Here is a 27,013-nt window from a genome sequence, read left to right as displayed (position 1 = left end):
AAGCCGGGGGACCCACCTCCAGAGGACTCAGACCCCACCCTGCTTTGGCCTTTTCTCTCTCCAAGTCTCCAGCACGGCCCTGGCCTCAAGGAGCACACCGCTTTACGGTAGCATGAACGAGCAAGTAAGTGTGCAGTGCCATGTGAGGGATCCAGGGGCCAAGGATCGGGCTGCCCAAGCAGCGGCGGTGGGGGGGGGGGTCCTCCAATCCTGCTCCAGGTCCGCATCTCTGCTCTGGTTGCCAAGTTCTGTGGTCGTGGGCAGATCAGTTTCTCCTTCTGAGGCTCCACTTCCAAATCTATAAAATGGAGACGATGACGACGATGGGGATGATGATGCTACTTCCTAACTCACAAGGATGGCGTAGGGATTAAGTGAGAAAAAGCTGGCAAAGCATTTAGGACAGGGAATGTGTTCGATAAACATTGGCTATTATTATTTCTAGCAGAGAGCTTCGGGTCATCACCATTTGTCCACTCCCAAACACAGATCAAGCACCTCCTAACGGTGTAGCAGGCATGGCGCCAGATGCTGGGCAAACCAAGGATGAGATAGCGCCCAGGCGTGCCATGAGGGCATTGTTCAGAAATGCTGTGATACAGCCACAGCGGGAGAGGGGGCAAGGAGGGTGGCAGTCCTGGGTCCTTGCAGAAGGAATAAGAGAAGGTGCCATGGAGGAAAGTGACAAGGATGCTTGGAAATGGGGTGAGGTTGTTTCCTGCGTGTGCAAAAGCACCGGCAAGGGGCCCGCTTCAGGGTATATTCCATTTGCAAGTCAGGGGGCCTCAGGAGGGTGGCCACTGCCCACAGACTGGAACCGGGTTCCAGGCAGGTAGCCCTGATGTTGTGAAGTGTTCTGTGTCTCCAGATTCAGCCTGAGACAAAGGAACAACTAAACATGTAAGCAGGAATGTAACTGAATTTTGTTTTCTTTTTGGTGCCCTATTATTTGCCTGTTAGCCAGCCCCAGGATGAGACTGAATTTATGTCTCACCAAAGAGGCACCACAAAGGGAAGAAGGGAGAGAGAGGGGAGAGGGGGAGATTATGCAGGGTGGTTTTTTGTTTTTTGTTTTTTTCCTTCAAAGTGTCTCCTCTGTAGAATCCTGCTGCTCTGTCTCCGGGGAGCGGTTCGCCCTCCAGAAAATATGACACTTTATTTCCTGCCCTTGTTTGTTAACACACCCCATTACCATCCATCTCAGTTTCAAGTAACTGCCAGCCGGCATTAACGCCCTCCTCCTCGCCCAGGCAGAAAATAGAAAAGGAAGAATTCAGCAGATTTTCCCCCCAGGCACCATCGGCGGCACCGAGATAGCCAGAGCAGAAACCACAACTGGATTCTCAGTCCTTCAGCCCAGGAATGCAAAGGACGGGGCCGGGCTAACCACCTTCTGCATTTTCCTGCAGAGAGAGTCGGCTTGTTATTTCTGTCGTCTGGGCTCCCTTCTCTGCTCCGAAGACAGATACATTAATTAATTTTTTTTTTTTTTTTTAACCTTAGGCAGGAGATGTTGCAAACTGTCAGGAACTGTCAGCGGACGCCTGCCCCAATCAGGTAAGCGGCCCCCGGCGCCTGCGGCGGAGACACACTGACCCCTAGTGGCAGGCTGGGCCCTCGCAGCCCCTGCACCCCGCCCCCGCTCCTGACTGGGGCCAATAGCTCCTTCCTCCCCGCAGCTCTGAGTGGGCTGGGGTTGGCGGGTGCCCCAGAGCACACACGCGCACACACAGAGGTACAAACAGATACACGTGCACACAGACATATATACACGCAAATATACAGACACAGACATACACACCTATGCACACACAGACACGCACAAAGACACACACAGACATACACACACACCCCCTTCACATCCAATTTCTTCTCCTTTTCCAATTACATGGAGCGTGGATTTCCTAAGAACCTTCAGGTTCTTAGGTGCTATTTACCTAGCACCTACCTGCCAGGCATTCTTCTAGTGCTTTCCCTGTATTAAAACTACTCATACTGAATCCTCATCACAACCCTATGAGGTAAATACTACTGTTACATCCATTTCACAGATAAGGAAACTGAGGCACAGAAAGGTGAAGTAACCAGTGAGTGGTGGCTCCAGCATTAGGCCGAAGCAGTCTGGCTTCAGAGGGCTCTCAGCCACCACACGGGGCTGCCTGTACCCAGGATGCCACCTGGTAAGAGGGTGGCCAGGATTCCAAACCCCAGCCCTGCCCCGTACTTCCTTGATCCCCTAAGGAAAAAGTGCCGCGGCCACAGGAGAGTGAGCAGTCATTGTCACTGCCTCGGAGGGAAGACGCCTTGTGGAGAAGGGGTACTGAGGCTCCTGGAAGTCACAGACCTTGTCATTCACCTCCACAGCCTCATGCCTGGCACACAGGGGGTGCTGGACCTCGAAGGAAGGTTCAAGGAAGGTGGGAAGACAGGAGGGAGGCCAAGAGGGCTGCGTGAACCATGCTGCTGGGGTGGCATTCTCCACCACGACCCCCGCCATAAGGTATTTTCAAACACACCCACGCTCTTCTTTGGCCAGTGCACGGGGCTCAGCAGGGCCACCCTCCTGGGATTACTACCATCTAAAATGTATGTGTCCCTCTGTATTTTATGTCACTTGAGCTTCAGAGCAGCTCCACGAGGTAGCAATCACCAGCCCCACTTTTCACATGAGAAGACGGAGGCCTTTTCCAAATGGGCTAAGTCACTTGTCTGAAGTTTCCCAATATGAAGAGACCTGGCCCCCCAGGCTCCCTGACTCTGAGGCTCACGTCCTCCCATGATGCTGTCACTGCCTGCCAGCATCCCCACAGAGGGAAAACCCAGGCCCCCGGCCCCCACCCCTGTAGCCCCGTCCTTCTCTCAAGCAGCTACTTGAACTGGCTGGCTTGTTCCTGTCTTAGGACCTCTGCCCTGGCCGTTCCCTCAGCCTGGAATGCTCTTCCTGTACAGGGATCCTCATGCGGTTGGCTCCTTCCTGTCATTCCGGTGTCAGCTTAAGTGTCACCTCCTCCAAAAAGCCTGCCTTGTCCATCCAACCTAAAATAGCCTTCCAGTCACTCTCTATTGCATCACTGTTTTATTTTCTTCCCAGCACCCATTAATCTCTGGTAATTTTCTTGCTTAGTTACTATTGTTAGTCTCATCTCACGTACAAAGTAAGGGCTATCAGTTACACAGCACAGACCCACCCTGTGCCTCGCAGGGTCCCTGGGGCTTTACACACAGTAGGGTCTTTAGTCTCCACAGTCATCCTGTACTGCAGGTTCTGTTACAATCCTCATTTTACAGAAGAGGAAACTGAGGCAGGAGAGGTTCAGACACTTGTCCAAGAGTCTACCCTTGGTAAGCTTTGCTTCTAGCACATCAGAAACATCAGCCCTTCAACAACTGAGGTTTTCATTTGTTTGTTTGTTTGTTTGTTTGTTTGTTTTAAATGTTATTTTATTTTTGAGAGAGACAGAGACAGAGCGTGAGCAGGGGAGGGGCAGAGAGAGGAGACACAGAATCTGAAGCGGGCTCCAGGCTCTGAGCTGTCAGCACAGAGCCTGACACGGGGCTGAAACCCACGAACTGTGAGATCAGGACCTGAGCCATGGTCGGACGCTTAGCCAAATGAGCCACCCAAGCACCCCAACAACCCAGTTTTTAAATGGCCAAAGACTTAGACAGTTCTCCAAGGAAGGTCTACAAATGGCCAACAGGCACCTGAACAGATGCTCAACATCATTAGTCAGGAGGCAAATGCAAATCAAAACCATAATCAGATACCATTTCACACCCTCTCAGCTGGCTGTAATCCCAAAAAAATAAAAAAAAGAAGAAGAAGAGGAAGGAAAATAACAAGTGTTGGCAAGGACGTGGAGACATTGGAACCTTGGCACACTGCTGGTGAGAATGTAAAATGGCACAGCCCCTGTGGAAAAGTTGGGGGGTTCCTCAAAAGTTCAAGATAGAATTACCATAGGACCCTGCAATTCTTTTTTTTTTTTTTTTTTTTAATTTTTTTTTTTCAACGTTTATTTATTTTTGTGACAGAGAGAGACAGAGCATGAATGGGGGAGGGGCAGAGAGAGAGGGAGACACAGAATCGGAAACAGGCTCCAGGCTCTGAGCCATCAGCCCAGAGCCTGACGCGGGGCTCGAACTCACAGACCGTGAGATCGTGACCTGGTTGAAGTCGGACGCTTAACCGACTGCGCCACCCAGGCGCCCCAGGACCCTGCAATTCTACTCCTAGGCATATACCCAAAAGAAGTGAAAACAGCTATTCAGACCTTGCGCACGAATGTTCCTGGTGGTACTATTGACAATAGCTGAAATATGGAAGCAACCCAAATGTTCGTCAACTGATGAATGTGTGAACAAAACGTAGTCTATCTATATGTACGATGAATAGGACTCAGCCATACAAAGGAGTGATACATGCTACAGCATGGATGACTCTTAAAAATATATGATACGTGAAAGAAGCCACACACAAAAGCCATATATCGTATCATTCCACTTACGTGAAATGTTCAGAATTGGCAAATCCAGAGAGAGAACAGACTGTGGGTTGCCAGAGGCTGGAGAAAGAGACAAATAAAAAGTGACTGCTTCATGGGTACAGGGTCTCATGTGGGGATCATAAAATGTTCTGGAACTAGGGTGAGATGGCTGCACAATATTGGAAATGTACTAAATACTACTAAATTTTATGCTTTAAATTTATTAAAATGGTGGATTTGATGTTACATGAATTTTATAGCTTTTTTTAAGAGTCAGCCTTTCTCAGGATGCCTGGGTGGCTCAGTCAGTTGAGCATCTGACTTCGGCTCAGGTCATGATCTCACAGTTTGTGGGTTCGAGCCCTGCATCTGACTCTGTGCTGACAGCTCAGAGCCTGGAGCCTGCTTTGGATTCTGTGTCTCCCTCTCTCTCCGCCCTTACCCTGCTCGCACTGTCTGTCTCTCTCGCTCTCAAAAATAAAACAATAAACATTAAAAAGGTAATTAAAAAAGACTCAGCCTTTCTCTCTTTTTTTTTTTTAAGTTTAATGTATTTATTCTGAGGGAGAGAGTGTAAGCAGGGAGGGGCAAAAAGAGAGGGAGACAGAATCCCAAGCAGGCTCCACTCCAGCAGCACCGAGCCCAAGGCGGTGCTCAAACCCACGAACCGTGAAATCATGACCTGAGCCAAAATCAAGTCAGATGCTTAACCAACTAAGCCATCCAGATGCCCCTCTGTCTTTTTCCTCTCTTGCGCCACAGGGCCTCAAACAGTATGAGGTGCACAGTAGGCCCTCAGAACATACTTGTCAGAGGAATGAGTAAAATGGATCAGAGCCCAGGCCTACCAGCTTTTGGTCTTGGGTTCTTTCCAAAATGGCAGGAAGCTCCAGAAAGCTCCAGGAGGCTCTAACTCAATGGTTCACAAACTCTTGGGTACCTCAGAATCACCTGGAGGGCTCACTAAAACACAGATCACTGTGCCTCAGCCCCAAGTTACTGATTCAGAGAGTCTAAGTGGGGCCTGAAAGTTTGCATGTCTGACAATTTCCTGCTGGCCCTTGGGGGCGACACTTTAGGAACAACTGCCCTGTGCTACCATTAAACTGCAAGAGAAGAACTTTGACACAACCAGGATAGAGGAAAGGCAGGGCCCACATTTAATTAGAAGAGAAAGAGAAAGATCTGAACCACCTGAAAACTGAGCCACACAAAAAAATGAGTAGTCCATTTTAATCAGTTGAAAAAGCTCTGAAGCAGAGACTTGTTTTCTGTCAGATGAGTTCACAAGTTTGAGGAGAATGTTAACTGTGCTGAGATTTACTGGCTACCTACTTGGGGCAGACATTCTCCCTCTCTTTTCAGAGGTGAGGTCACCCTGACTTTGTGGAAGCTCCTCAAACAAACCAGCTCCTTCCCCACCTCAGGACCTTTGCACTTGCTGCTGCCTCTGCCTGCAACAACACTCCCCATCTGCACCCTCACCTTTCCCTACTTCTCATCCCCACTCCATCTTTTCTTATCCAGGTAATCCCTTCACAATCATTGAAAGCACCCCCTCTAAGAACCCTTCCCTGACAAGTCATACTAGCTCAGGAACTTAAGGATAGTTTAACATTAGGGAAAATTATTATTACATTAATGCTATTACAAATAATATTGTCATTTCAATTAATGCAAAAGAGCATTTGAAAAACTAAATACCTATTTATCATTTTTTTCAAACTAGGAAAAGAAGGGAACTACCCCAACCTGATAATAGCTTTCTACCAAAAAGGGACAGCAATCATATTTATTCCCTTTAAAGAAAGAAATGAAAAAGAAAAAGAAAGAGAGAAGGAGTATAAGAAAGAGAGAGGGAGAGAGAGGGAAGGAGGAAGGGAGGGAGCAAGGGAGAAGAAAGAAAGACAGGAATGAAGCAAGAAGACACATTATTACGACATCTACTCAACACTGTTCTTGGGGCACCTGGGTGGCTCAGTTGGTTAAGCATCCGACTTCAGCTTAGATCATGATCTCACAGTTCATGGGTTCGAGCCCCGCATCAGGCTCTGTGTTGACAGGTCAGAGGCTGGAGCCTGCTTTGGATTCAGTGTCTCCCTCTCTCTCTGCCCCTCCCCCACTCATGCTATGTCTCCCTCTCTCTCAAAAATAAAAAAGTTAAAAAAAATTTTTTCTAATTTACTCAACACTGGTTTAGAAGTCCTAGCTATAGCAATAAGACAGGAAAAACTAACAAGAAGTATAAGGATTGTACAAGAAAAAAACAGTACTGTATTGGACAATATTATTTTCTATATAGAGAATGCAATGAAATCTATAATATGGGAGAGACATTTATTTCATGTTTCTTCATGGTGGTAACTGCATTAGAATAACACCACTGTCCTCTCTTTTCTCTCTCATTCACCCCAAAAGAGTAATTTATCAGGTTTGGAGAAGGAACTCGATCTGCATAACTCAGTACCTTCCTCTCCACTGTCTTGGGGAACAAGCCTGCCCATAGGAAGCACTCATTCTCTGCTCCCCCATTCCAGGATTTTTACAAGGGCAGGGCCCATAGAAGATGCCTGTAGTTTTCCAGCTCTGTCTGTGACAGGACACATTTAATTCTGGAATGGAGTATTAAAGAGCCTGTTGTAGTATATATCTAATCTATATTTTCCAAAGAAACTTATTGGTAATAAAGGGGATCATTTTTATTCTGACTTCCTACATCTGCTTCTCAGTTTGTTCTAAACTTAGAAGAGAAGCAAAAGTCATATATAGTAATTATCTCAAAACCCCAAACTATAAGAATTAGTAAGAGATATCATAGAGGTGGCTGGATATAACCAATATATAAAAAAATCAATTTTATTCCTATACACACCAGAAGAACCAACTAGAAAATGTAATTTTAAGAAAATTCTAGGGGTGCCTGGGTGGCTCAGTCAGTTAAGTGCCTCTTGATTTTGGCTCAGGTCATGATCTTGTGGTTCATGAGGTCAAGCCCCGAGTCTGGCTCTGCGCTGACAGTGTGGAGCCTACTTGGGATTCTCACTCTCCCCGAGCTCCTCTCCTACTCACAAGTACGAGTGCACACACATGATCTCTTTCCCTCCCTCCCTCTCTCAAAATAAATAAATACTTAAAAAAAAGAAAATTCTGTTTATAATTTTGGGTAGTATTGACATTTTAACAATATTTGTTCTTCCTATCCAGGAGCATGGAATCTTTTTCCTTTGTGTGTGTGTGTGTGTGCGTGTGTGTGTCTTCTTCAATTTCTTTCATAAGCTTTCTATAGTTTTCAGTGTACAGATTTTTCTAACCTCTTTGGTTAGATTATTCCTAGGTATTTTATGGTTTTTGGTGCAACTGTAAATGGGATCGATTCCTTGATTTCTCTTTCTGTCGCTTCATTGTTGGTGTATAGGAATGCAATCAATTTCTGTGCGTTGATTTTATATCCTGCAACTTTGCTGAATTCATGAATCAATTCTAGCAGTTTTTGGTGGGATCTTTTGGGTTTTCCATATAGAGCATCATGTCATCTGCAAAGACTGAAAATTTGACCTCCTCCTGACCGATTTGGATGCCTCTTATTTCTTTGTGTTGTCTGATTGCAGAGGCTGACTTCCAATACTATGCTGAGTAACAGTGGTGAGAATGGACATCGCTGTCTTGTTCCTGACCCTAGGGGGAAAGCTCAGTTTTTCCCCATTGAGGATGATATTAGTGTTGGGTCATTCATACATGGCTTTTATGATCTCAAAGTATGCTCCTTCTATCCCTACTTTCTTGAGGGTTTTTCTCAAGAGAGGATGCTGTATTTTGCCAAATGCTTTCTCTGCATCTATTGAGAGGATCATATGGTTCTTGTCCTTTCTTTTATTGATGTGATGAATCACATTAATTGTTTTGCGGATATTGAACCAGCCCTGCATCCCAGGTATAAACCCCGCTTGGTCGTGGTGAATAATTTTTTTAATGTATTGTTGGATCTGGTTGGCTAATATCTTGTTGAGGATTTGTGCATCCATGTTCATCAGGGAAATTGTCCTATAGTTCTCCTTTTTAGTGGGGTCTCTGGTTTTGGAATCAAGGTAATGCTGGCTCATAGAAAGAGTTTGGAAGTTTTCCTTCCATTTCTATTTTTTGGAACAGTTTCAAGAGGATAGGTGTTAATTCTTCCTTAAATGTTTGGTAGAATTCGTCTGGAAAGCCATCTGGCCCTAGACTCTTGTTTTTTTGGCATATTTTTGATTACTACTTCAATTTCCTTAATGGTTATGGGTCTGGTTATAATTTTGAAAGTCCTGCAAGGTACCTATAAACAGTGCGGACCAAAGACGTGCACAGTCTTTGCCAATAAAATTATAAAATTTTAATAATGGAAATTTTAAAATAGCCTAAATAAGTGAAGAGATAGACCATGCTCACAGGTAAGAAGATTTAATAATGTAAAGAGAGCAAGTCTTTCTTTTTTTTTTTTTTTTTTAATGTTTATTTATTTTTGACAGGGAGAGAGACAGAGCATGAGCGGGGGAGGGGCAGAGAGAGAGGGAGGGAGACACAGAATCCGAAACAGGTTCCAGGCTCTGAGCTGTCAGCACAGAGCCCAGAGAGCAAGTCTTTCTAAGTGGGGAGGCATCTCTTCTCTATTCTGGATGCCACAAACACTCTCTACCTTTTCCCCAATTAAAAGGTAAATAAAGGGAGAGAGACTTTATCTTGGTTAATGAAGTAATGCCCAAAAATCTTTTTAAGCAATAATAGCTACTTTTATGGGGTGCTTACTCAATAAAGGAATTATCACAATAAGGTTTTGAACTAGGTCCTATTATTATTATTATTCCCATTCTACAGATAAGAACACTGAAGCCCAGAGAGGTCCATCAAGTTGCCCGAGGGCACACAGCCGGTCAGTGGTGGAGCCTGGGGTAGCATGCAGGCAGTCTGGCTCCAAGCCTGGATCCTGAACCGCTGATCTCAGCCGCTGTCAAGATAGTCCTGTCGTGCTGTTGCTCTCACTCGCTGAGGAGCTGTTGTGAGCAGAGGGGAGAAGGGGCAGCGAGATCACTGTGAACTGCAGAGCTCCAGACCCTTTGTCTCTGGGCCTCAGGGGTGCATGTCCTGGGTAAGCACATCCATCGTGCGTGTCAAGGGGAAGAGGTTAAAACCTGGGCTGTACACGACACATGAAGAATCTCCTGTGGTCATAAGGGGAGCTTTTCTCCTGAGAAATGAACCACGCCCAGGGTTCCTAGAAGCTCAAGGAGGTCCCTCCTCTGCTCAGATAGAAGACCCTGGTTCCCTCTGGGTCCCCTGTATGTTTAATTCCGTTCCAGTCCTTCTCTGTTTTCTGACCTGTTAGTCTCAGCCCCTTGCATCTGTCCCACACACACGTTCTCAGCTCCTACTTCTTAAAAAGCACCCTGAGAGGCAGGTGGCATGGTTCCCTAGCGGCAGCTTCTGTCCGTGGCTGTTCTGCGGGCCCCGGGGCAAGTCCCTGTGTCCAGTGTCAGAGTCCACGAAATGGGTCTGGCACCCAACTGATGCCCCACCTCGCGGGTGAGGGGTGCAATGTTGTCCCGGTAAAGACACATCCTGAGCCCTCAGGGAGCTCAGCTGAGAAAACCACTTAATCCAAGGCAGAAGGATTGCAGGTTTAGGGCACAGATGCAGAGCGTTTGGGGGGCCCAGAGCAGCGAGGGGCTTCCTAGCTTCAAATCCCAGCTGCTGTTCTCCCTACCAGTCGTGTGAATTTGGACAAACTCTAGGAGGCAGAGTGAGGCCCACCCACTTACCCCCAAGGCATTCACATCCTAATCCCTGGACCCTGTAAATGTGCTACCTCAAGGGACAGAGAGGAGGTAAGGTCACAGATGGAATTAACGTTGCTAATCGGCTGACCCGAAGATAGACTGTCCTGGCTTATCTGAATGGGCTCAGTGTCATCACAAAGGTCCTTAACAGTGGGAGAGAGAGGCAGAAGAGACAGAATGATGTGGTGGGGAGAAAGCCACAGCCTGTCACTGCTGGCTTTGAAGATGGAGGAGGGGGACAGGAGATGAGAACTGTAGGCGGCCTCTAGAAGCTGGGGGAGGTGAGGAAGCAGATTCACCCTTAGAGCCTGCAGAGAACAACGCAGCCCTGCGTAAGGCGATAAAGCCACATTGTTCTAAGCCACTAAGTTTCTGGTACTTTGCTACAGCCAAGACTGAAAATGAATACACCATCTAAATGCTGTAAACCTGTTTTCTCATCTCTAAAGTGGGAATAATAACCACATTTACCGTGTAGAGTAGGTGTGATGATTCAACAAGGTAGTGTATGGAAAAACCCTTGTGCAGAGCTAGGCTCCAAGACCCTCTGGAACTTCTCCCTAGACAAGCCCGCCCAGGCTCCCTCGGGAACAAGGGCGGGCCCTCCCCTGTAGCCCAGGGTACATGGGCATCTCTCCTTACCTCTTTTTGAGGATGCCAGATTCTCCCTGGGACCATTCGGTCCATTTTCCCGTGCCCTCCCCAGTTCTGATTTTGTTGCTCTCTGACAGAGCAATCTCTGACTCTGGGAGTTGTGGGCACGTGAGGGATTTAGGAGCCGCCACCCCCTTTCCACCCCCAAAATGTATCCTTGGCTAGAAGACCAGCTGGTGCACGTGCTATGCCGCGATGGCTCTACTTCCAGAGCAGGCCTTGGGAAAGTCATCTCTTTACCAAAAGGGATGGCCCTCGTGAAAAGCTGCTGGGTGCTTGGATTTTCATCCACGTATTCACAGAACCGTAAGCTTTCAATGCTGGATTCACAAAGATACACGGGGTGGGGGGAGGGCATCTCAGCTTTTCTTCTTGGAGAGAAGAGAGGAGACACCGCAGACAGCAGGTTTAACACCAACGTTTATTAAAGCAGACGGGGCGGCGGAGGGGGGGGGCAGTAGATGACCAAGCAGCTCCGCAGCGCCCGTCCCCCCCACCGACCCCTTGGTGAGCTTCACTCCTCAGTGCAAGACTTCCTTGAGTCATCAGGGTGGGCAGCTTGCCCCAACTGCCCGCTCATCAGCCCCAGGGAAGCTCCCCCTTCTGCCCACCCAATCAAACCTGTAGGAAGACCATGGCGGGGGGGGGGGGGGGGGGGGGGAGTGCCCGTTATACGTTAAGCTATTGGCTTTAGTGACTGACACAGGTTAGTAAAATGAAGCAGCGTGTATATATTTGCCATCAATCCCCAAAGCAACCTCTGCTGTGCCCACAGCTCACAAGGTCTGAATCCATCCATTTCCGCAACTGAAAAACAAACGAAAGAAGGAGCCTCGTCCTGTTTCAACAGTAGCCAGGTGGGTGCTTGTGAAAATGCTTGCTGGAAAAGAAGGGGAGAATAAACTGTGTGAGGATCCTGTGGATAAAAAGAAGGAGAGGGGAGGAAGAGGAGGAGGAGGAGGGGGAAACAGCCGGCAAGCTGTCGTTTCCGAGCACTTCCCCCGTGTGTGCCAGGCCGCCACCGTTTGCCACGCGCTGACTTTTTTTTAATGCTCAGAACAACCACGTGAGGGAGGAGCCCTTATTACCCTCGTTTTGCAGATGAGGAGACAGAGAGAAATTGGACACTTTTTCCCGGGATCAGATTTCATGATCGGAGAGCTCCCTGACTCCGCATTCCAAGTTGGTGCGCCCCGCCCCTCCTGCCGCAGCTTCCTTGTTTCCCTGTAAGTGCGAGCCGCCTGCCACGAGGTCTCGCTGCAATCTGGGTTTTGCGGGAGCCGGAGGTCCACACCCGGGCGGGCTCAGCAGCAGGGCCCATCCCACCCAGGGGCAGAGGAGGGAGCTGCCGCGGGGCACGTTCGCCCACAAACCACTCTTCCCACAACAGTAACAGGTGCCACCCTTTCTGGAGGGATGTCAGTCCAGCTCCTACCCCTCAAGCAGATGTTCCCCTCACTGTTTGCTGACTGTCCCTCGGAGGGACTCCAGGGGAGTCCACAGGGAGGGTGCGGGGTGTGGTGTCGCCAGAAGACTGACATCCCAACCACTGCTCAGCATGAGTTAGGGGCGTAATCCTGCTCAGTTAGCGCCTCCATTACATGGGGTTAAACCGTAAGCCCTCAACCGGCACAGGGGTGCTAAGAGGACCAAAGAGGACAGTTTATGTGAGAGCACTCTGCAAATTACAAAGAGCGATACTCTAGAGGGAGTGTTCCTCGGTCGGCTCGCAGTAGCACCAAATCAACAACAATGAAGACAGAAGATTTCTCCCAACCACCGATGATAAACCACCCAGTTATATCCTGTCCTGCTCTGTCCGTAAAAATTACAGAGGAGCAACTACAGCCGCTAGGCTCACCCTCTGAAGGGATTTGCTACTTTATCTAATAGGATCTGGGAAGGAGGAGAGAGACCAGGAGGAAAGAAGCAAGCCGCCTCTCGAGGGAGCAGAGGTGCCAGGCGGACTGTGCAGGTGCTGACAGTCCAGTTCAGGGGCCTAAAAGAGCAAACCCAGGGCAAGGGGGAGGCGGAACGGATGGGCCAGGCAGACCCCCAGGCCGGAAGGCTAGGGGAAGGAAGGAAAGAAGTTGCTGGTCCTGGTGACGGTGGTGATGGTCGTAACGGATGTCACTGGTCAGGCCCAGGGTTGTTGACCCCACCTGCAAAGACACGAGTCTCCACAAGCCATACTTCTCCAGATTTGCATTCCAGTGTGACCTTTCTGGACAGCTAATAGGGTCACAGCCCTCCTTTGTTTGGGATCTCTTGGTGAGTCAGTAGGGGTCAGGCTCCCTGGTGTGTGCCCAGAGCCCCTCTCCACCTGGCTGCCGCCTCTCACCCCTGCCTGGCTCCTGCCATTTCCCCAGCCCACACCCGGCTAACCAGACGGCTCTCGAAATCCTCTGAGCCATGAGTGTGCCATCCCCCGCCGTCCCCCTAAACCAGAAGGCCTGGTGGGGGGAGGAACGTACCAGAGGCTGGTCCCGAGCCCCTCACACGGGATAGACCACGTTCCTGTCACAGTGGGGCTTGCAGTGAGGGTTCAGCCAGTGCTCCAGGAACTGCTCCTCGGCCCGGTGCTCCAGGCGGAGCAGATGATGCATGTACTCCTGTCAAAACAAACCCACACGGCAGAGCGGCTTTTCAGCAACAGCTGAGCTCGTGCGGCACGGCACGGCCGTGCTCCCGAGACAGGGCGACCAGGCTAAGGGAGGCTGGGAGGCCAGACCAGCGGGGAACCCGCCATGCCTACGCCTCTCCGCAGGGAAAAGCAGTCAGACGGGCCCAGCTGATGGGCAAAATAAAGAAATCTGACAACCTAAGGGCTGAAAGGGTGTGTGTCTATGGGAATTCACACACACTAATGGGGTGTAGCATGGAAATACCACTCTGAAAAACAATTAGTGGCCTGCAATCCGGAAATCTCGCTCCTCAATTATGCCCCTATGCAGTGGTCCTCAAACGCTGGCAGGCATCAAAAGCACCTGGGGGCCTTGTCAAAACACAGACTGCTGGGTGCTACCCCCGGAGTTTCTGATTCAGCGAGTCTGGGCTTGGGCTCCAGAACTTATTACATTTTGGGCAAGTTTCCAGCCAATGCCGGTGCTGCTGGTCACTCTGAGAACAAGAGAAACGTGTATCAGGAGTCGTGTAAGAATGTTCACAGAAGCAATAAACTTGTAGTGACAAAACACTAGCACTGTGCCAAACAGCCACAGACAGGGGGGTGGATACATAAACTGTGGTAGGGTCACCCCCCATGGAATATTATACAGCAGTGAACATGAATTAACTACAGCTACATCTGACGTAGTGACTCTTAGAAATAGCGTTGAGGGGCACCTGGGGTTAAGTGTCTGACTCTTGGCTTCAGCTCAGGTTATGATCTCACAGTTTCGTGAGTTTGAGCCCCACATCAGGCTCTGCACTGAGCCTGCTTGGGATTCTCTGTCTCGTCTCTCTCTGACCCTGTCCCGCTCACGCTGTCTTCTGTCTCTCTCGAAATAAATAAATAAACTTTAAAAAAAAAATAGCATGTTGAGTGAAAAAACAAATCCAAGAAGAACAACATTCACAGCGTAACATCATGCTTTAAAGTCTCAAAACATGCATCGCTAAATAAAATATTAGTTATGGCTGCGTGCATTTGTGATTTAAAAAGATCGTCTTTTTTAAAAGGCGAGGGGAGGGGCGCCTGGGTGGCGCAGTCGGTTAAGCGCCCGACTTCAGCCAGGTCACGATCTCGCGGTCCGTGAGTTCGAGCCCCGCGTCGGGCTCTGGGCTGATGGCTCAGAGCCTGGAGCCTGTTTCCGATTCTGTGTCTTCCTCTCTCTCTGCCCCTCCCCCGTTCATGCTCTGTCTCTCTCTGTCCCAAAAAAATAAATAAACGTTAAAAAAAAAAAAATTAAAAAAAAAATAAATAAAAATAAAAATAAAAATAAAAGGCGAGGGGAAAAACAAATAAATAAATAAATAAATAAATAAATAAATAAATAAAAGGCAAGGGATAACTATAAGAAAGCTGAAGTCGCTATACTAGTATCAAACAAAAGAGACTTTACAACCAAAAAAGGGGTCCTCAAAATGTTAAGCATAGTTTAACCTCAAAATGTCAAACACAGAGCGACCATGTGACCTGGTGATTGCACTCCTAGGTACATGCCCAACAGAAATACTAACTGTGCACATGGTGTTCAGAGCGGCATCACTCATCATAGCCACAAAGTGAAAACAGCCCAAATATCCATCAACTGATGAACGGATAAACGAAATGTGGTACCTCCATACGATGGAATATCATTTGGCCATAAAAAGGAATAAGGTACTGACACGTGCCTCGACAGGGATGGACCTTGGAAACACGATGCTAAGCGAAAGAAGCCGGTCACAAAGAACCACATACTGTGTGATCCCATTTCCATGAAATGCAGCCAGCCCTGCACGTGGACGTGTTCACAGCGGAGAGCAGCTCACCGTCTGGCGTGTCCATCGCTGGAACCATCTACTCAGGAACGCAAGCCAGAATGCGGACCCTCCTCGTCTCCCTCACCCCTAAACTCGTGTGACGCTGGGCATGAGGACTTCAAGTCAACTCCTGATGGTCCCAGATGCTCCCCCTTCTTTGCCGCCATGTCTGTGGGTCGGGTCCTCAGTGCCACCCACCCAGGCTATGACAGCCTCCTCACCCCCTCCACTCCTCACCCTGCCCCTCCTCCCTCCACCCCACGTCTCACCTGCCCCCACCATCTCTGCTCCAGCCTGACAGTGACTGGCCCAAAGTGCTGCCCAAAGGGGCCACGGCTGTCCTCAGGCCTTCACCGGCACCACCCACCGGGAAGGAGGAGCAGGTGAGCTGGGCTGCAGCTCTGAGTAGCATCACTGTAGCCGGCAGGTGAGGGCAGCTCCCTGTACATACATTTTGGTATGTGTCGATATCATAAAAATCCCAAATCCTGAACACCCTCCTATGGTGTCGATAAAGCTTTAAGAGATGATCCAGTTTAGAACTTTAAGTTTTTCAGTCCATTTCCCCACGCTTCACGACAGAGAGAGGCCCTGTCTCCTGCCCGGCTCCACGGCTGTCACCACAGCCGTGTTGATCTCTGAGCTTCTCTAGAATCACTTTCTCCCTCACACGGTTCACCTCAAGGGACTTTGCCGAAGGGGCCATGTGGACAGGGTTAAGGGAACCACCAAAGAACCTTCCAGCACCCAAGGACTAGCAATAGAGGGAAGCCATGGACGTGCCTAGACCTGCAGGGTCGTGGAGGGGCGCAACCTCTGCAGGGCAGGGAGGGAGCGGGGAACAAATGCCCCATCGTCTCTCTCCTCTTGCCCCCCATCTCCTGCCTCGCCCAAGCAGAAGCCAGCCTGCCAGGGAAGCTGGCAGTGTGGTCCACGGGGGCCAGCCACCTGAGCTGGGCAGAGCAGGTGCAGGCTGGATGGTGGACGGGGTGGAGGAAGCCAGCAGCCGCGCCAGGATGATGGGCAAAAGGGGCACGCTGTTGCCGGAAGAAGGGAGCAGAGAACACAAATAACAGATGCTTCTGAGGTCTAGGGCAGAGAAGCTGAGCACCCGGACCCGGCCTCGGGAGGACCACTGTTTGCTCTGCGTGCAGTGGCTCTCTCCCCGCCCTCCTCCCTGTTTGCTCAAGCTCGGTTTTCATACACCTGCGGGGCACGTCCAGGGTCAGGGTGGTCTTCTCTTCCCAACACAACTCGGTCCTCAACAGAACCAGCTCAGGCTGTGGGCTATCCCACATTGTTTCTCGTCGTATTACCTCGTGTAATTGATACACAAAACAGAAAAATGATAAATCAGCAGGTTGCTTCTTAAGAGGGAAAGTGTTACTTCTCCTCCCTCGGTGACAAAAGTCTCTTCCTTCCCTGCATACCTCATCTCTCCACCTCCTGGTGCGAACAGAGAAGTGGTGCTGAACACCACCCAGACTACCCAGAAAAAGTGATTTCAAAAAAAAAAAAAATCTACCCATGTTGCTTCCTTGCTTAAAATACTTGAATGGCTCCCACGGGGCTCAGGAGAAAATTCTAATCACTTAATGTGGTTTGTGGGGCTCCCTGTGATCTGGCCTTGCCTATCTTCTGACCTCCCCTCACCATCAACCCCCTGCCCCCCGAGCTTTCCCTGGATGGGCCACACTGGCCCTGCTCTCTCCGCCTACACTATTCTCTCTGCCTAGAATACCCACGTGCCTTCTCTTTCTCCCATCACACTTCTACCCGACTTCGCAGGCATCAGCTTAGATGTTACTTCCTCCAGGAAGCCTTCTCAGGTTCCCTGTGACCCCAGCGCTCCCTGGATGTCCCCCAGCACAGCCCTGGTCACTCTGGTGGGCAGTGACCTCTGTCCCCGAGAGTAAGGACTTAATTGGCCCACATCACATTTTTTAGTGGAGGTGCCATGCGGGCGGGCTCACATGTGGACACACGAACTTGATGTTTTCTCCTCAAAAGAGAGTAGGTGGAGATTGGGAATGACTTTTAACTTGGAGGATGTATGCCGTTGACATTGCCCTGAATGAAGCCCGGGTGCTGTAATGATGGGATGTGAACCATCACAACGTATGAAACGGATCCACATAAACAATTTATAATCCAAAAGCAGGCAAATAATCAGAGAAGTGGCATCTCACCCCGGGAGGGAGTAGTCATATTCAGTAATATCCGTACAAGATTAAACTATTTTGGTATGTATCGATATCATAAAAATCCCAAATCCTGAACACCCTCCTATGGTGTCAATAAAGCTTTAAGAGATGATCCAGTTTAGAACTTTAAGTTTTTCAGTCTCTATGAAATCCTCTACGAAGTCTGCATCCTGTATTAAACATAGCTCTAAAATTTTTTTTTTAAGTTTTTAAACATTTATTCATTTTTGAAGGAGAGAGAGGCAGAGCATGAGCAGGGGAGGGGCAGAGAGACAGGGAGACACAGGATCCAAAGCCATCTCCAGGCTCTGAGCTGTCAGTGCAGGCCCGACGTGGGGCTCGAACTCACAGACCGTGAGATCATGACCTGAGCTGAAGTCGGATGTTTAACCGACTAAGTCAGCCAGGTGCCCCTAAAAATAAAAATAATGACTGTGCAAAGGCATGAATTATAAAGTGCCTAATTTTCCTGAATTTTCTTTCCCACAGGAACCATGCAGCTTGAATTTGTTTGATCAAGTTCTCATCTGACTCGTCCCAGGCAGGGGGTCTGTGGGGCGGCCAGAGAGGGGGCGGATGGTGAGAGGCTCCGGCAGGACCCCACTGTGTGTACGGTGAATCCCCAGCAGCAGGACCCGTCTGTGAGTTGGGGCTGAATCCTGTGTTTGGGGCAGTTTGGGGCGTGTGCTCCAAAGATTGCCTGGAATAAATGAGGACACAGCCCAAGGTCCTTTCCAGCCCTGACATGCTGTCATTCTTTGATTTTATTATATGTTCATGTTTTCTGTTTATTGCTTTAAGAACTAACCCTACTCAAGAATATTTTCTTTAGGGGCGCCTGGGTGGCGCAGTCGGTTAAGCGTCCGACTTCATCCAGGTCACGATCTCGCGGTCCGTGGGTTCGCGCCCCGCGTCGGGCTCTGGGCTGATGGCTCAGAGCCTGGAGCCTGTTTCCGATTCTGTGTCTCCCTCTCTCTCTGCCCCTCCCCCGTTCATGCTCTGTCTCTCTCTGTCCCACAAATAAATAAAAACGTTGAAAGAAAAAAATTAAAAAAAAAAAAAGAATATTTTCTTTAGCTAGCTTAAAGAGAAAAAAATATTTTGTTTAGTAAACAAGTATGTGGCCAAATGCAATGCCGAGGAGACAATCATCGTGTATCTTTATAATTTGCCTGTCTGGGGAGTCTTTGGGCGGAAGAAGAATTGGGGGGAAAGGAAGGCAATGTGGGGTCTTGTAAATAAAGAACAGAGTCTTCCCGGCACACAATGATCCTTACTCTACCGTTCAGTGTGAGCAGCTCACCGAAGAAAGCCCATGTTGCCGTCTCCTTGCCTGTGAGCCAGACGGTGTGGGAGAGAGGCAAAGAGGTCCAGGTGTGAGCCTGGGTGGGGGTCTGCTCAAATCCACACCCTGCCGATATCACTTGACCTCTCCGGCTTTGATGCGTCCATCTGCAAGACGGGGATGCTGCTAGCACTTACTTCCCTGGGTTGCCAGGATTCAATGAGATGATACAAGTTCTGTACCACATACGTAGTCTCCATCTGCCCGTCTAAATCCATTCCTCCCCTCCTTCACCTGGGCCTGTGCAGTAAGAGGCTGGCCTAAAAGTGCAACCAGACTCCCTTGACCTGGGGCTTCCCAGTGGGTTTGGCATAGAGATGCCAGCAGGGGATTAGAGGTAGGGGTGAGAGAGGCCACGGTGTGTCCTCCCATGGTGCCTCTGGAGGCGTTCCAGCGGGTCGGCTGGCTGCATTGTCTCCTGAAGACCACTGCTCCTAGGGGGCTGCCCTCTCCTGTTCTGGGAACCTGCCTTTCCCCATCAAGCCCAGGGGCTGTTAGCCCCAGATCCTTTATCATCATCTCTTGCTGGGTGACCTGAATGCTGCCATGCCTTTGCAAAAAGTCTCTTCATCGAGCTCTGCCCGATTCCTTGTGGATACTCTTAAATAAGAAAGATCTGAGCCTGACTTGAGGCTGTGGGGGGAGCCTCTCTCCCAGGAACTGGTCCACAGGAGCCTGCCAATAAGTGCTGGTTGAGTGAAAGACGAAAGTAGCTCTGGTCTGTGCTCCCCTCGGGGGTCCACGAGGTCAGAACTCTCTTTAGAATAATCCCAAGACATCACTTGCCTTTTCATTGTGTGCACTGGTGGGTAAAACAGGTGCCTTAACCAGAGTCAGGGCAGTGACAACCACTATCACTGTCCTCGTATCTTTCACCATCACACACTCACAGTTAAAATCCATGAATAAATACAGAACGTTCTTCAAATGCCAGTTTCCCTGAAGAACACCTCCCACCCCGTGAAGCGGAAGAAAGTGACCCAACGGGAAGCATGAAGACAGCACTTCTATCGCATGACCAAGTATGACAGTCTCCTCAAAGAACAGCCCTTATGAGGGGCGCCTGGTTGGCCTAGTCGGTTGAGCATCAGACTTCAGCTCAGGTCATGATCTCACGGTTCGGGAGTTCAAGCCCTGTATCGGGCTCGCTGCTGTCGGCACGGAACCTGCTTTGGATCCTCTGTCCCCCTCGCTCTCTGCCCCTCCTCCACTCGTGCCCGCTCTCTCAAAAATAAACATAAAAATAAATAAATAAAAACGAGAACCCTTGAGTGATTGCTGATGTCAAGGACAGAACTCGCTGTGTTTGGCAGGCATCTCCTTGAAAATGAACGAAGTGAGCCTGTCACTTCAAGGAAAACAACTGCCAGTATTAGTTACTAAAGCGATAAACTTCAAGCTTTCGAGGAGAAATGAGAATTTTGAAAAACCTGACAGCTTCCATACTTACCGACTTTTCTGATGAGATCGCTCAGGCACCGCTGGTATAGAGCATTTGTACACTTCTTACCATTATATGCTCATTTGCCTCCTTGCCCACTTAATCCCTGTCCTAATCAGCCAAACCTCCAACTGGCTTTTTGATGGCAGGGACCAAGGGCTACCTAGTACATGGCTCGGCGCTTGGCACATAGTAGGACCTGAATAAAAAACCACTGGAGAAACGTACAAACAAATAAATGAAATGACTGCTCTTTTTCCGTAACCTTTCGAAATCCTCCTTGGAAGTTTCCTAGACATCTGTGTTGATCCACTCATTATAAAGGCCCGGGCCAAACGTACATAAAAAGCATCAGAAGGTAATCTATATTTCACGCTCCTAAATAGCAGCTGAAATCATCATTGAAGAAAAACAACCAAAACAGACACACACATAGAGAGAGAAAGAAATAAGCGCTGGTTTCCATGACATTTCCCTATTTATTTAAAATGTTAGGAAAATGGATATGCCACAAAGGCCGAAAAGCAATCATTAGTCAAAGATGAAAAGCCAAGCTGCAAATCTGCTGAAAACCACAAATTCAACAATTGCATTGGCAGAGTTGCTAATGACCCGGCATTAATGATAAACTCAAATGTTCCTGGATCGAGAAAGAAGGGATAGATGGAAAATAAGTTTTAATTTTTTTAGATTCCTTTCTTTTAAGGGGAAAAAAAATTAAAAGCAACACAGAAACTAATATCTGCATTCCACGTCCAATGCCAACTGTTACGATTTAAGCAAATAATTTCTCAGTAATTAGAGCGGAAATTGGAAGTGATCTTTTATTATGGCACTGGAGGTGTGATAATGAAATTAAATACCCACTGGGCCCTGATCTAAGCTGAGAAACATAAAGTGGACAGTTAATCTATCAAGGCAGGAACTTGTTCCAAGAAGGAAAAATCCTTCCTCTGACATTTGCATGAAATTAAGAGCCCATCAACATTGGATGAATTATCTTGCTCACGAGTAGGAGCAAGGTAAGCACATAGGCAGAAAGGTAGCCCAGAACTTAACTACCTAGGGACACCAGAAGGTTTAGGCCTAACACAAGGCAGATTGGTGATGTGTGCAATTTACATCACAGTCACTTCAACCTGGCCTTTGAGATCATGGGGGACAAAAGAATAGTACTTACTACATATATTTATCAAGGGGCTAAACACGAAAGCATATTTTTAAAAGACTTACTTACAATAAAGCTAATATGATTTATACTTGACCAACAAGAACATTCCTTAAAGGAACACAGGCCAAAATGGAAAGCATATTCCCAGGGCACATGAGCACTTACCAATGCACTCACAAAAGACATCATTTTAGCTCAGATGTCATCTTTCTAAAGAATTTCCATGGCTTACCCCAGCAGTTGGCAGATAATTTCTTCCCTAAATTTTGGGATGATTAGGAGAAATTTAATGGATTTAAGTGAGGCCATAGAAAAGATTTCTTTGAAATAACCTCCTGGTTATAGGGTAGAGTTATGGCCTACCTACAAAATTTCTCCCTGAAGAGAAAGAAGGAAGGAAGGAAGGGAAGGAGGGAGGGAGAGAAGGGAGGGATGGGGGTAGGAAAGGAAGGAAGGAAGGAAGGAAGGAAGGAAGGAAGGGGGAGAAAAGGAGGGAGGGAGGGAGGGAGAAAGGAAGGAAGGAAGGAAAAGAAAGAAAGAAAGAAAGAAAGAAAGAAAGAAGGAAGGAAAGAAAGAAAGAGGAATGGGAATAAGTATAATAAGCATCTAGCAAATGTCAAATACTGTCCTTGGTGCTGGGGACCCAGATGTGCAACAAAGAGTCCATCTGCTCAAGCAGTATAGAACAGTCTAGTAGGAGATACAGATTAAAAAAATAAAAGTCAAAAATAGCTAACTTGTGCTGTGAGTTTTATGCAAAGGGATGCTCTCATTCATGGTAGGAGGGTAGGGACATCAGGGAGGCGTCCCCAAAAAGGCATCATTTAAGGTGAGTCTCTTACGAATGAGAAAGAAAGAAAGAGAGAAAGAAAGAAAGAAAGAAAGAAAGAAAGAAAGAAAGACCTTTTGGAAAGCAATTTGATAATATACACTAAAAGCTTTAAAAATATTCATATCCTGGGGTACCTGGGTGGCTCAGTTAGTTGAGCATCCGACTTTGGCTCAGGTCATGATCTCGCAGTCCATGAGTTCGAGCCCCGTGTCAGGCTCTGTGCTGCTGACAGCACGAGCCTGGAATCTGTGTCTCCCTATTTGCCACCCCTCCCCCGCTCGTGCTTTGTCTCTCTCTCTCAAAAATAAATAAACATTAAAAAAAATTCATATCCTTGGATTCGGTAATTTACTCTCTGAGAATCTCTCCTTAGCAAATAGTCCAAAATATTAAAAGCACTTTGAAGTATCCAAAGTCTATAAAGAATTTATCAAACTCAATACCCAAAAAACAAATAATCCAGTGAGTAGGCAACAGACATGAATAGACACTTCTCCAAGAAAGACATCCAGATGGCCAACTGACACATGAAAAAATGCTCCACATCACTCATCATCAGGGGAATACAAATCAAAACCACAATGAGATACCACCTCACACCTGTCAGAATGGCTAACATGAACAACTCAGGCAACAACAGATGTTGGAGAGGATGTGGAGAAAGAGGATCTCTTTTGCACTGCTGGTGGGAATGCAAGCTGGTGCAGCCACTCTGGAAAACAGTATGGAGGTTCCTCAAAAAAACTAAAAATAGAACTACCCTATGACCCAGCAATTGCACTACTAGGCATCTATCCAAGGGATACAGATGTGCTGTTTCGAAGGGACACATGCACCCCCATGTTTATAGCAGCACTATTGACAATAGCCAAAGTATGGAAAGAGCCCAAATGTCCATCGACGGATGAATGGATAAAGAAGATGTGGTATATGTATACAATGGAGTATTACCCGGCAATCAAAAAGAATGAAATCTTGCCATTTGCAACTATGTGGATGGAACTAGAGGGTATTATGCTAAGCGAAATTAGAGAAAGACAAATATCATATAACTTCACTCATATGAGGACTTTAAGAGACAAAACAGATGAACATAAGGGAAGGGAAACAAAAATAATATAAAAACGGGGGGGCGGGACAAAACAGAAGAGACTCATAAATATGGAGAACAAACTGAGGGTTACCAGAGGGGTTGTGGGAGGGGGGATGGGCTAAATGGGTAAGGGGCACTAAGAAATCTACTCCTGAAATCATTGTTGCACTATACACTAACTTGCACTATTATGCTAATTAAAAAATAAATAAGTTATTAAGAATAAATAAATAAATAAATAAATAAATAAATAACAAAATAAAACAAAAAATAAAAGCACTTTAATAACAAAAGTGTTCAGAGTGTTGTTAGTAACAAAAATAGTGGACATGATACAACTATCTAACAAAGAGAGTAATTCAGTATCATTAATGTTATAAAGAGTTTACAACAATATGGGAAATGCATATGTTATCATATTAAAAGAAAAACCAGATACAAAACTATAGATCAAATATGAGCACACTTATTTTAAAATATACACATGGAGACTAGAAAGCAAAACATCAACAAATGGCAATGCTGTCTTTGGGGAGAGGAAACCTGATTTTCTTCTTTGGATTCTTTCTTGGTTTCCAGTGTTTCTATAGTAAATATGAATGTCTTAAATTTTTATCTGTAATTACACAAGTATTACACAAACGCATTGTTGTTTAAAATTCAAACATCAAATATAAAGTTCCCTGGAGCACCACCGCCCTCTCCTGTGTTGTTTTTGTAAGACTTATACATATGTTTATTGAAAATAGAAAACTGTGAGGCTCCTGGATGGCTCAGTTGGTTGAGCGTCCAACTCTTGGTTTCAGCTCAGGTCATGGTCTCACAGTTGTGGGCCTAAGAGCCCGTCAGGGAGCCTGCTTGGGATTCTCGCTCTCTCTCTCTCTCTCTCTCTGCCCCTCCCCTGTTCATGCTCTCTCTCTCTCTCTCTCTCTCTCTTTCTCTCTCTCTCCCCCCCTCCCCTGTTCATGCTCTCTCTCTCTCTCTCTCTCTCTCTGTGTCCCTCCCCTGCTCATGCTCTCTCTGTCTGTCTCTCTCTCTCTCTCTCCTTCTCTCAAAATAAATAAATAAACAGGGGCACTTGGGTGGCTCAGTCAGTTAAGCATCCCACTTCAGCTCAAGTCATGATCTCGCAGTTTGTGGGTTCAAGCCCCACATCAGGCTCTGTGTGGACAGCCCAGAGCCTGGAGCTTGCTTGGGATTCTGTGTCTCCCTCTCTCTGCCCCTCCCCCGCTCATGCTCTGTCTCTCTCCATCTCTCAAAAATAAATACACATTAAAGAAATTTTTAATAAAATAAATAAACATTTAAGAAAATAGAAAACTGAGTGTACTGGACTGAGTGGTGCCCCCCCCCAATTTCATGTTCATCTGGAACCTACACATGTGACCTTCTTTGGAAATAGGGTCTTTGCAGATGTAACCATGCAAAGATGAGATCATACTGGATTAAGGTGGGCCCTAAGTTCAATGACTGGTGTATTTATGAAATTAGTGCAATTTGAACACAGGGACACACAGGACACCAGGCTATGTGATCATGGACGCAGAGACAGGTCAAAAAACACCAAAGACTGAAGCCACCATCAGAAGCAGGGGCAGAAGCACAGAACGGATTCTCCCTCAGAGCCCCCTAGAAGGAACCAACCATCCCAACATTTTACTTCGAACTTCCAGTCTCTAGATCAGTGAGAGGATCGATGTCTGCTGTGAGAAGCCACCCCATTTGTGGTACTTTGTTATGGCAGCCATAGGAAATGGAGACACTGAGGAATACCAAAAGGTATAAAAGGGGAAAGTAAAAATTTGTCCCAAATCTTATCACTGAGAAAATACTGCCATTATTTGGGAACATGTCTCCACACATAAGTACAGATAGAAGAGTAGATAAGTGAGGTTTCTTTTAAAACTTTCTTTCTTTCCAGGGGCACCTGGGTGGCTCAGTCGGTTAGGTGTCCGACTTCAGCTCAAGTCATGGTCTCACAGTTTGTGAGTTCAAGCCCCACATGGAGCTCTGTGCTGATAGCTCAGAGCCTGGAGCCTGCTTCGGATTCTGTGTCTCCCTCTCTCTCTGCCCCTCCCCACTCACTCTCTCTGTCTCTCTGTCTCTCTCTCTCTCTCAAAAATAAACAAATAAACATTAAAAATTTCTTTCCATTTTGAAAGTGTAGGGACCCAAGGATCCTTACGCATACCGCTAGTGGGAATTGGTACAGTTGATTAGGCAATTTGGCCGTATTTAATTCAGTTAAAAGTGCGTAAACCTTCTGACTCAGCAATTCCATTTCTTATCACTGAATTCAGCAAAACACACGCATATAAGGATTTTCATCACACACTGGAAATAACTAATAATGCCCATTGTCCTGGGAACGGCTAAACAAGTAAGCTGAAATATGTCCTATTCCATTCAGGCTGCTCTAACAAAACACTACAGACCGGGTAGCTTATAAAGCACAGAAATTTGCCTCTCACAGTTTGGAGGCTCAAAGTCCAAGGTTAGGGCACGAGCAGGGCCGGGGGGGGGGGGGGCTTTGGGGTCACACATTTCTCCCTGTATCCTCACTTGGCAGAGAGGGCTAGGGAGCTCTCTGGAGCCGAATGCCATCACACTGGGGTTTAGGACATCGACACATGAATTGGGGAGTAGGGGGAGACACCACAGCATAATACATTTATACTGTGCTTCAGGTAAAAATGAGCAAGAACAAAATGTATCGTTGAGTGGAAAAAAAAAAAAAAAAGCAAGTTGCAGAATCAACCAAGCCCTGCTTCCCACACAGTGTTATTTCAGCAGTGAGGGGACAGGTGAGCCTGATATATTCAGGGCACAGTGAGGAGGCCAGCGTGCAGAGGGGGATGGAGGTGGGGACAGGGGAGGGGGCTGACAGACCCCTAGGGTCTTGGAGGCCACTGTAGGACTGTGGATTTTATTGGGCACAAGGCAGGGAGTCATTGGAAAGTTTTGAGCAGGGGAGGGACAAGAACTGGTTTCTTTTTTTTTTTTTTTTTTTCTTTTTTGAGAGAGAGAGCACAAGTGAGCAAGGGGCAGAGAGAGAGGCAGAGAGAGAAGTGGGGCTCACCTGAGGCGGGACTCGAACTCACGAACCATGAGATCATGACCTGCTTAACTGACGGAGCCCCACAGGCACCCCGGTTTTACCATCGGACTCTTGCTGCCCTGTCGAGAACAGACACAGAGGGGTGCAGAGATGAAGCAGGGAGGCAGGCGGGTTAGAGAGGATTGCCCAGTCTCCTCTCGGGGCTCCACTGGCAGCCATGGAGGGGAAGGAGTGGCCAGAGTCTGGATGTGGGGCCCACACAACTAGGAGGTGGCACCATTTGCCCGTGTGACGGTGCAGTCAGGAATCCCACCTAAGACTGCTGGGTCTGAGCTGCCTGTGAAATGTTGCCAGTCACGTGGACAGTCATGGAAATGAGTCTGGAGCTCCACCGGGTGAAGCCATGTGCAGCCATCACCATAGATGTGATATTTAAACTCACTGGACTGGGACA

General features: G+C 47.6%; 1 protein-coding gene across 3 annotated transcripts in view; it reads right to left on the bottom strand.

Annotated features, from left to right (window-relative positions):
- Nucleotides 1–11,659: 11,659 nt before the first annotated feature.
- Nucleotides 11,660–27,013, bottom strand: part of CE1H17orf67 (chromosome E1 C17orf67 homolog) — a 34,462-nt gene continuing 19,108 nt past the window's right edge. For 2 of the 3 annotated variants that reach the window (XM_086686904.1, XM_025918193.2), the window contains 2 exons: nucleotides 13,423–13,560; nucleotides 11,660–11,755 (listed from right to left, as the gene is read on the bottom strand). In XM_086686904.1, the coding sequence (XP_086543030.1) occupies nucleotides 13,444–13,560 (117 nt within the window). In that variant the 3' untranslated portion in view covers nucleotides 11,660–11,755; nucleotides 13,423–13,443. Of the gene's footprint in view, nucleotides 11,829–13,422; nucleotides 13,561–27,013 lie in introns of all 3 variants that reach the window. The other variant, XM_086686905.1, reaches the window with a different exon arrangement.

Source organism: Puma concolor, chromosome E1 (genome assembly GCF_028749965.1).
Source record: "Puma concolor isolate L17-30 chromosome E1, mPumCon1.1.hap2, whole genome shotgun sequence".
NCBI lineage: Eukaryota > Metazoa > Chordata > Mammalia > Carnivora > Felidae > Puma > Puma concolor.
This window is presented reverse-complemented; position numbering and strand designations above follow the sequence as displayed.